Raw genomic sequence first — 11,444 nt, forward strand, 5'->3', positions numbered from 1 at the left:
TAAAGGGTTAAATAGTTATAGGAATTAAAAAAATCTGTGGTTATAAGGATAAAACTTTTTGAAATTATGTTTAATAAAATTTTAGTATAATATATATAATTTTTATTTAATAAACATAATTTATATTTAAATATAATTTGCATATATTATATTTTAATTATTTTAAAATTAAGATAATAACAATTATATATAAAAAATTATAAATTGGATAATAATTAATTCCTAAATTTGATCGTTTTAGTATGTTTTTCATTTGAGGTTTTTCTTCCAGATAGTTATAATTGGCCATTGTGAATGTCAATGTCACTAATCACTAGGCAAATATCAAATTCAAGTTGTGGAGATTTGGCTATTTGGATTTAGCGGAAGAATATGGAGCTACCGCCTCCACTAAAAATACCGTCGTATTAATTATAATTTATGAAAACCCACCAATCCGCAGTCTCCACGTGGCAAATCCATTACATTTGTTTAGCTTAGTTGTGTGCAAGTGTAACTGTGTAGTGTGTTGTGTACCCACTCGTTCATTCCGGCACCGGCACAAGTTACAAAATCCACAACCGCCACCTTCACCTTCCCCTTCACGGCTTCATGACCAAAATTCTAAGATCTCTTGTGCTCAACAATCAAAGATGATGATGCTGTGTTTGGGTAAATTCGCTGGATTCTCAGCAAATCCAATTCATCTCTGCGATTCCACCAGATTCGTACAGCATCGCCATGTTAACTTGAAATTCAGATCAACATGGAGATGGCGCGTCATGGCTCAAGATTCCTCTTCCTCTGAATCTTCTTCTTTTGCAATTGATTCTGATACTTCCGACAAAAACGCTTCTGCTCCTGGGTATTATTATTATTATTATTGTTATTCTATATTCTTTTTTGTTTTTCCCACTGATAATTTGTTAATAAGAATCCAATAATATTTTAGATAAAATAGATTAATTATAGCTCCTTCTTTTCAATTTGAAGTTGTTAGTTAATCAATTGAAGTTGTGGCGTATTTATGTTGAGTTGAGTGCTGTTGAAGATTGGAGATTGTTTAATTAGGGGAGGGCCAAAAAATAAAAGTGACACTATTGTTGACTTCAATTTGTTCCAATCCAAATGCAGATTCTGCATCATAGAAGGTCCAGAAACAGTACAAGACTTTGCCAAGATGGAACTCCAAGAGATTCAGGATAACATTCGGAGTCGGAGGAACAAAATTTTTCTCCATATGGAAGAGGTCAGAATGAATTCACTTTTTCTACAACTAAATGATTATTACATACTATTCTGTTGTAGTTTTACTGAATGAATAGAGATTGCTATTTTGAAGATTAATTTATTTATTAATGCTGTAATGGAGCTTGTTGGAAGTCAATTTCCCTTATCATGCCATTGTTGCCGTTGCCAAAATGAAGAATCTTTCACAAACAATTGCATCCGAGCACCATGCTTATCTTGTTTTGTGGCTCCTGCATAACCCTTCAAATAAATATTTTCCACTATCAACCTCTGAAAAATAAATTAAAGACACACAATATCAAGGGTACTTCTTTAAGTAGTTAACAGATTCCAATTTATGTGTCGTAGTTCCAAAATGAAGGTCTTACAATGGGATGTTCTTTGCAGACGGGTTCAGAAGTTGTAGAGTTGAATATGTTATGGTCTTATAGATGCTTTGCCATTTTGCTATGGTTCTATACTCTTGTATTGAATTATGTTGATCTTAGTTATATTATTATCAATTTTCTAAATTCAACAGGTGGAACCGCTTAATGTTCAACCAATCATTTATTTATTTATATATTTTCAATCTTTTGGAGGCCATTTTTACATGAACAACATCCTCTTGTATTTATAGGTTCGTAGGCTTAGGATACAACAAAGGCTGAAAAATGCTGAACTTGGAATTTTAACAGAAGAGCAGGAGAACGAACTTCCTAACTTCCCATCATTTATTCCATTCTTGCCCCCTTTGGTAAGTTTTGTGGCATTAATTATGAATCATCTCAACTATGTATTTAATAACAAGAAGCCAGGGATTTTTCATAATTCTTGATGAGTATGAAGAATTTACTTTTAAGTTGCATGGGTTTGGCAAATGGTATTAACAGTATATTTTTTGCAGACTTCTGCAAACCTGAAGCAATATTATGCAACCTGTTTTTCTCTCATTGCCGGCATAATTCTTTTTGGCGGTCTCCTTGCACCCACTGTAAGATGTTCTTGCACTTAGTTTCTGTGTTTTCAGGCATGTATCAAATAATGATGTTTACTTTGAAAGAAGCCAAGCTTCGCATTTAAGAGAACAGATTTAGCTTACTCTGCACTTTTTTTTTAATGTATCTCATGTGTCATTTGGTAATAACTCCATTAGTTTTTCAATTTGCAGCATTTTTAACGCTCATTTTGTGTCATTTTTCAGTTGGAGCTTAAGCTTGGGCTAGGGGGCACATCTTATGCAGATTTTATTGGAAGTGTACATCTGCCTATGCAGTTGAGGTAGATCCCTGTCCCTGGTCTCTTGTTGCTTACTTATTCTTTTAATCCCAGAAACTGAACTCTTTTAATAATAGAACTGCATGTTGTTTGTCTTTTATGGATATTGATGGGTGTCTATCCCTTGCTAAAATTAATATTGGTGCAGTCTGTTCATTGTTTCCTATCTTAACCACATTTTGTTGGATATTCTAGTCAGGTTGATCCGATAGTGGCGTCATTTTCTGGGGGAGCAGTTGGAGTGATCTCAGCTTTAATGGTTGTTGAGATAAACAATGTAAAACAGCAGGAGCAGAAAAGATGCAAATACTGTCTTGGTACCGGTAAGATTTCAAAAGCTCGCTTGTCATGTTCATTTTTAGGGGTTGAAGTTTTGGACGGTAGAATTGAATATCTTTCATACTTAGTTACCCTTCTTAATGTACACATTCTTCCTACCTCTAGTTTCAATTGAATTCGTGAATCGTGATACAAATGTCTCCTCCACCCTCCTTATCTTTTCTCCTTTTCATCACTATTGCAATTCAAAAAGGATTATAAAACTTACCCAAATAATGAATCTGGATAGGCGTTTGTGACTATATGATGGATTGTCCACTTTGTAAATGTCAAATTGAACATTATACTTTCATTCATAACTCAGTTGCAGGGGATTATTGTTGTATAAAATGTCCACTTGAAGCCCTTGTTAAAACATAAAGCAGAAAGTGGAGGAACAATATCAGATATAAAATCGGTCATGCGAAAATTCTAGAAATTAATTTATATGGTGAAATTAGCTGAGATAGTAGACGTTACCGGTTATTTATTTGCTCTTTATCAGGATATCTTGCATGTGCCCGCTGTTCAAGCACAGGAGCCCTCGTTCTGATTGAACCAGTCTCCACGGTCAATGGTCGAGACCAGCCTTTATCGCCACCAAAAACTGAGAGATGTTCTAATTGTTCAGGATCTGGCAAGGTTGGTCATTTAAAAGCATTGACTTCATCTTTTTTCAGATGACATTCATTGATATATTCAAAAACTGCCACAATCTACATACCTAAGGATTGATGTTGTACATTTTGATAAGGATAAAATGTTTTCCCGTGTTAACTAGGCCTAGGCTAATCGGATATAAGGAGAATAAGTTAGTTTACCTGCTTGGTCATGTTGTAAATTGTTGGATAACTGTCACGGTAATCTCTGGTTTCAGGTTATGTGTCCAACATGTCTCTGCACTGGAATGGCCATGGCAAGCGAACATGATCCTCGAATTGACCCTTTTGATTAGAGATTTAATACCGATAACTATACCCCGCAGGCAATTTGAATTGTAAAATTTGTGATATTTCAGTTGCAGAACAATAGGTAGAATTTCTGTAAATATATATAAAGACAAAATAAAGAGATCGACAATTAGAAGTCTGTTTTAATTGAATTGAGAGGAGAAAAAAGAAAGAGAAAAAAGAAAGACGAGCAGGAAGTGGAAAAAGAGAGGAGGTGGGGGGATGGTTTTGCAAACTTTGACAAGCAAAACTCAATGGTCCTAAGATATTGGTAAGTGACTTGAAACAGTTCCTAGCTGTTTTCACTGGCATGTAGTCATAGACCGCGCCGTGTCACAGTTGTGTAATGGAGTAATAAATATATTGATCAGTGACATGTGATGCACTGTTGTGACATATTACACGGATTGTTTGGGTCTCGGTCAATTTAAAGTTGTGTTCTTTGTGTTCGGTAGTTTCTTTTCTTTTTTTATATAATTTTTGCTGGTCCTGTTTGTTGTCTTTGTACGCTCCACTTGAGGTGTTAAGTTACTTTCTTTCAAAAAAAAAAAATTAATAGTATACAAATATTCTAAAATAAAATAGTTTATGTTTGACTTCATATTTATGTAAATCGAATCAACTAAATTCGATTTACATTTTTTCGTAATTGAATCAATTGGATTTGATTTACTATATACGTTATGTTAATAATAAATATATATGCTATGTTAATAATAAATTGAATCTACTTGATTTAATTTACTACTTCTGTAGTATATACATGTAAATTGATTTAGTATTGATATAAATTATTGATATTTCATTGTATAACTATTTGTAACTTCTGTCCCTGAAAAAATTAAAGTTTCAACTCCTATGCCATCTTGGAGGGCTATACTTTATATTAATTTTTTTAACATCAAAAGTTCCGATAATGATTTTTTAGATGCTAATGAGTTAAATAATGCTTTTTAATGAATTTTTAAAAATTGTCTAATGTTCCATTTTACATTCATAAGTTTATAAAAATGTAGATTTTTTAGAATTTGAACTAAAATACAAAAATTAGATTTCAATTTTTATTCGTTTTAATTTTTTTGATATTTTATTTGAATTTAAATTAGGACATTTTTTATTGACATTTATATTTTAAAGTTAATACAATTAACTTAAAAGTAAAAAATGTCAATAATCTATATCAATACTAAATCGAATTACATTAAAAAAAAAGCATAAATCAAATTTAGGTGATAATCCTGAAATGATTTAATTGTGAATTACCCTATGAAATGTCACCTCATAAAAAGCCAGATTATACTACCTTTAGGGTCTTTAGTTGTGCTTGTTATCCACACTTACCCTATAACATTGCTAAGTTTGATTACAAATATTATAAATCTCTGTTATCTTGGCTATGCTTTTCAATCAAAAGGTTTTAAATGTCTTAGTCCAAAAGGAAAAATTTTACGTTGTTAGAAACATTGGCTTTTATGAATATCATTTTTCCTTTACTTCTTTATTTTTTAATTCCCTTTTTGCATATTCCTCTTCTATTCTATATGACTCTTGTATTATTAATGCAGAATCCCCTCCTACTTTACCTCACATTCCTTGTCCTCCTATTACATCTTCATCATTTCTAATTCTACTATATCAGAGGCCTCACCTCAACCTCTACAGTCTTTACCAACTCCTTCTTATTCATCTTTGACTTCTTCTCCTAGCAACATACCCTCTCAGAATCCTGATCCTATTCTCTTTTCTGCTGTTGAGATTCACTTGTTGGAATAAATTAATATCAATAACCCAGATTATATCCATATTGAATCACCAAAAATATATCATAATGCGGAAGCGTACTTTTACTCGTAGAAATCAGAAATTGATAGAAAGACTTAGTCTTGTGATTTTTTCGATCTTCCTCAACCAAAGCCTTCTATATTCCTAGGCGGCTGAATTGCAACTCTTTTGATGGAGAAAAAGTAATAAAGGCGACTTTTGGTATCTTGAGGACCGAAACTCTGAAAGCCAATTTATATTTGAGCATGTCGACACTGGTTTTCAACTATAACAGAGGAGAATTCTACCTTAATACAGAATCAAACTTGGAGTTTGGTTCCTCCAAAATTAAATGACAATGTGATTGGATTAAAATGGGTCTTTGCCATTAAAAGAGGCCCTGATAATTCAATCAAAAAGTACAAAGGCAAGCTTGTGGCTAAGGGATGTCATCAAGCTGAGGATGTTGAATTCTCTCAAATATTTAGCCCTGTGATAAAACCATCCACTATTCGAATGGTTTTATCTATAGCCTTAACTAATAAATGGATTTTACACCAATTTAACTTTAATAACACTTTTTAAAATGGTGAATTAATTGAAACTGTTTTAATGCAACAACCATAAGAATTTGTAAGTTCTAATTCTGTTTATGTATACAGGTTGAATAGAGCAATTTATGGATTAAAACAAGTACCATGTGCTTGGTTCACTAAACTCAGTGAGACTTTATATAGGTTTGGTTTTTAAAGTACTAAGGCTGACCCTTTTCCTTTCATTAGGTTTTCATCCACTTCTAAAATTTTTCTTTTGGCCTATGTTGATGACATTGTCTTTACGGGTGACAATTCTAGTGAAAGTGAGAAACTTATTGTTGAACTTAATGCATTATTTTTTCTTAAAGGCCTTGGTACTTTGCATTATTTTTTAGTACTTGAGTTTAATTTCTTATCATCATCTTCTTTGCATATTTTCCAAGCTAAACACATCTATGACTTACTTAATAGGGTTGATATGCAACAATGTAAACTTGTTCCTACTTGCAATATGCTACATTGACACATCCAAAAATAGCCTTTGCAGTAAATAGAGTTTGCCAATTCATGCAACAACCCCTGACTTAACATTGGCTTGTAGTCAAAAGGATCTTAAGATACCTTTCGGGTGCTACCTCACATGATTTAATCTTCACACTTAATTCTGACTCTAGATTTATTGCTTTTTCATATGGGGATTAGGCAAGCGATTTGGATGATAGATGCTCAAGCCAGTGAATATTGTGTGTTCTTTGGTAACAGTTCTATTTTTTTGTCTAACCGCAAACAAACAACAGTTAGCCGTTCCTCTATAGAAATAGAATATCGCTACTAAGCTAATATACAGAAGTAGAATTGCTATGGATACAGAAACTGTTTCATGAACTTTCAGTGCATTGTTCCTTCTCTCCTACTATCTACTGTAACAACCTTAGTGCAGTTGTTATGGCCCGAATCAAGTCATGACTGGTACTCGAAGAACAAGTCCCTTAGCAAGTCAACTAACTAAATTTATAGAAAAACGGACAGAATTTCTTTTATTTCTAAGACCTTGCCAATTGAGTATTATCTTCTTGTATCAATAATAAACATCTATTTCTAACGACAACAACAACATATTTTAAATATATCCACGACTAAACATGTCAAAAGTCGCATTATATATATTAAGTTGATAACTAAGACATATAGTTAACCAAAATATAATTATTATCTAAACAGTCAGAAATTCAAAATAATATAATCCACATGAGGATCCTGCGTGTGACATATAGAACATTGACCTAATTTAGATTTTTGTGCAAATGTTCCATTATATATAAATATAACCCTTAGATAGAAGAAAGATTCATCGAAATTACTAAGACCTATTATGGGATAGGTGAAATAGAACTTGAATTGACACATTATGATAGGGTGAGTTTTGCAACTTAATGAATAAACATTATATCTATAATCCACACAAGACAATACAAATTTTACCTTGAAAGTTATAATTCCTTTCGGCTATAAGAAATTCTTATTAAGTAAATACGCAAATAAATAAATAAGTAATTAAATAAATAAATTGAAATAGGAGTTCTCATTCTAGAAGTCAAATCAAATTGAATGCCACACAGTTGGACGGCTCCACTGCTCTAAGGGTAGCCCTTTCCTCTAGTGTACTCGTATGGTATAATAGATCTACACATTGAGCTAGCAATGCCCTTGCTAACTGAGATTTGAGTTAGATGCATCTAAGCTAACGTCATAATCGCTGTTAACTACGATTTTCTAATCAGAATCTCCCAAACCAATTTAGACTAAATTAATTATAACAAATCTCTAATGCTTGTAACATATTACTTTTCATAATAAATAAAATATATATAAGAATGCATATTAAAATTTAATTAAAATTTAATTAAAGTTTAACAAAGTCAAATAAAAAATATGTATGCTTTATAAAATATATGAATATCGTCTCGTGTGTATTTTTATAAAATTATAAGTTTTTCACAAATCAATATTCATTCCAATAATTCAAAAATCACAACAATCAAATATTTTCAAATGCTAAAAATAATTATTCAATTTATTAAATATTGATAATAATACACTTAAAAATAATTATAGACATAATATCCACTCACAACTTAGTTTCACAGAATAAGAAGCAACTCTGAGCGCGTCAACGAGTTACCAAATGATGTCCAATAATTCTACAACTCTAGAAATATGACAATAATAATATTTGTGAGCTACTAATATTTTTAATTTGGAAAAGTATAGGTAGACAATGAAAATACTAAACAATATGAATAATGGATATATTGGATGTTTAATTTATTAGGTGTGCGGATGATTATCCTAATATTAAGATTTAGGTGAGTAATTTGGGGGTATAGTGTGTTTTTATTTTATTGGACCAATTTTAGAGCCCATTGTTCACATTGTTCACAAAAGTCATTGTCTACCTAACAAAATTCTTTTAATTAATATAATCTTACTCAATTTGACAAAAGCTCCAAATTTCGTAACCTAATAATCCTAATTTTGGATTTCAGTATATATACCCAAGCATAGGGATGATAAAATTAGAGATATAGCTAATTATTGAGTTAAAGAGTTATCTTGAAGTCTCATAATATTTGAAACTCAAAAATTGAATGCTTTCTTCATCACTCATTAAATCGAAACTCCATGATTTGGGAATTTGAGAAATGAGATTTGAAAAAATAAAGATAGAGTAGAGAAAGAAAGTAAATTTGATGGTATTGTAGTTAGGATGAGAATCTTAGAACCAAGATGGTGGAATGAAGAAAGAGATAAAAAGGAAAGAGAAAGTTTGAGTTCGTTTAAAAAAAAAATGAAGGAGGGGATGAGAGACATAGAGGATCAAGATTCCAAAAAGAGAGAAAAGGAGGGTTTAAGTGGGGGGCATCCGGGCATGCGCCCCTACGTACCTGCTCTCTTGTGTTTTTTTTTTTCTTTCTCTCTCTCGGTTATTACAGCAGTGCTCCTAGCAGTTAATTCAGGCTTGCATAGCCACTCCAAACATTTTGAGATCAATCTACATTTTGATCAATAAAGAGTTACAGGCAAACAGTTTTTTTGTAGAACATATACCTTCGAGCACCCAGGTGGTTGACATTCTAACAAAACCCATCTCTACTGCCACTTTTGTTTATCTCAAAGTCTTTGAGAGGAGATATAGAGAGTAGTAGTAGGATCAAGTCACAAACGGTTAGAACTAATGTAACAGATTTTGTTATAACAGAATCACCCAACTCTGCATTATTTCACGCACAAAAAATTGCTTAGATATATACTGCTCTTCTCTGTAAATAACACCAATTCAAAATAATTACACTTGATATATCAAAAAAAATTTTTAGTTCAATTCAATTCTTGCTCTAAATTCTATTTTTGCAGTGTCACTTCTCTTACATTCTTATGTATTTCTTTTCTTTTGTAGTATCTCTACTCTTCTTTTATGGGTGATTTAGGTACGATGACATAAATATTTTGGATTTGGGAGGACATACATCGAGAAAAAATTTTATCTATGAAAAAATTTTCATATAAAAAAAGTGTTCAAGTCTATTCAAATTTCAGAGTAGAAAAAAAATATCTTATAATATCACATCACATTTATGTAGATCTAAAAGTAAAAAAAGCTCAGATTTATTTCAATTTTTATTTATTAAGATGTTTTGTAATCCAATTTTATACTCATTTTCAACATGTAGTTTGGTATATATATATAAAGAATATTTATTTTCTTCTTTGGATTTAGATTCAATATTGTTTCTATTTGTAAGTTTTTTTTTCTAAATAATTCTTGAAGAATTGTTGATGATAGTGATGAATTTATGTTAGATGTAAAACGGTTATGTTTCCTCCCTATTTATTTAAATTTTTAGAATAAATAATTTTATAACATAATCAAGACTTGATTTTATAATTTTTATTTTTTGATAAAAAGGACAAGAAATATATGTTCAAATTTTAACAAGTAGTTCTTTCCCCAAGTCTGGACCCGCAAAAAGTTGGTGGGTATACAACAAGGAGACTATTTTGATAAAGACACTAAAAATATCTTTACATATGTGATGATATTATTGTGATGATATTATTAGACATCTTTATTAAATCGGTTAATAAGTTATTTTTTAATAAACCAGAATAAAATCGATTTATTACAGCAATAATAATAAACTCAATTGTCTGCAATATAATTATTAGACCCGATTTGATCCAATCAATTTACACAATCTGAATCGAATCATGTTTAAATTTTTTGATAAAAAAACAAATATATTCCTAAACTTTGTTTCAAAAAAACCAAAAAAAACTATAATTCAGTGGGTTATATAAATTGGTCGGTTCGACCGAATTTGATAACAATTAGATTTATTGTTATTGTTATAAAAAAATTAGTTTTATTGTTATTGTTATAAAAAAATTAGTTTTAGTCTGGTTTGTTAAAAAATTTAAAAATAACCACCTCATTCATACGTCCAATAATAATGCGACGCATAAATTTTATGGGAGCATCTCCATATAGTCTTTACGGGAGCTTCTCCATATAACAAGACCTATTGAACGAGATGAGACAGACTTAATTAATTATCAGGGAAAAATGATCCGCCTACATTGTTGAATTTATTTGCTCTCCATCTTTAAAGCATGTTAAATAAATTGTATACCCATTTGCCCAAGATGCATGCAAAGTATATTGGTTAGTTGTTGTTGAGATCAATTCGCTTAACTAAAGAAATCGCCAAACTTAGTTATCCTAAGTCAACACATGTAGTACACAGTTGATGAGTCACACAAATTCCTCGATAATAGGAGGTGGTATATGCGGGCTTGCAACAGCACTTGCCCTTCATAGGTTATTTTAATTAATCTTTATTGTCCATCCCTAATAATAAACTTAAATGATCTTTCATGACCTTTAATTTAATTATTATTAATAACTACATGCAGGAAGGGAATCAGGAGTTTGGTGTTAGAGAGATCAGACAAGTTGCGAGCTACAGGAGCAGCTATAATTATGCAGGCAAATGGCTGGCATGCACTTGATCAGCTTGGCGTTGCTTCATCTCTTAGACACACTGCCATTCCAATACAACGGTATATATATGTAGTGAAAACTCACCGTAGAATTATTTTTACGTAAAGGTGATAATTAAAAATTATTAAATGATTTTGACAAATTTAATTAAATTAACATCTAATAATTTTTTTATTATTATCTTTATACCAAGATAATTGTATGTGAATTTTCACCGATATTTATATTTTTTCTAGCTCATCGCTTAATAATACAAATGAATAAACATGTCTTATATGCCTAAAAAAAACCATCAACCAACAAATTTTAATTTATACTAAAAATAAATAT

At 31.1% G+C, this 11,444-nt stretch overlaps 2 protein-coding genes across 2 annotated transcripts in view; both read left to right on the plus strand.

The window, feature by feature from the left end:
- On the plus strand, positions 376 to 4,209 carry LOC107629740 (protein ORANGE-GREEN, chloroplastic). Its single transcript, XM_016332622.2, has 8 exons — positions 376 to 844; positions 1,114 to 1,228; positions 1,850 to 1,966; positions 2,117 to 2,203; positions 2,414 to 2,490; positions 2,683 to 2,810; positions 3,311 to 3,447; positions 3,683 to 4,209. Exons 1-8 carry the CDS (start codon positions 633 to 635, stop codon positions 3,758 to 3,760), a joined length of 951 nt encoding a protein of 316 aa, XP_016188108.1. The 5' UTR covers positions 376 to 632; the 3' UTR covers positions 3,761 to 4,209.
- Positions 10,861 to 11,444, plus strand: part of LOC107632566 (FAD-dependent urate hydroxylase-like) — a 16,701-nt gene continuing 16,117 nt past the window's right edge. The window contains exons 1-2 of the mRNA XM_016336234.2: positions 10,861 to 10,931; positions 11,027 to 11,173. Of these exons, the coding sequence (XP_016191720.2) occupies positions 10,861 to 10,931; positions 11,027 to 11,173 (218 nt within the window). The remainder of the gene's footprint in view (positions 10,932 to 11,026; positions 11,174 to 11,444) is intronic.

Source organism: Arachis ipaensis, chromosome B03, assembly GCF_000816755.2.
Source record: "Arachis ipaensis cultivar K30076 chromosome B03, Araip1.1, whole genome shotgun sequence".
Taxonomy (NCBI): Eukaryota; Viridiplantae; Streptophyta; class Magnoliopsida; order Fabales; family Fabaceae; genus Arachis; species Arachis ipaensis.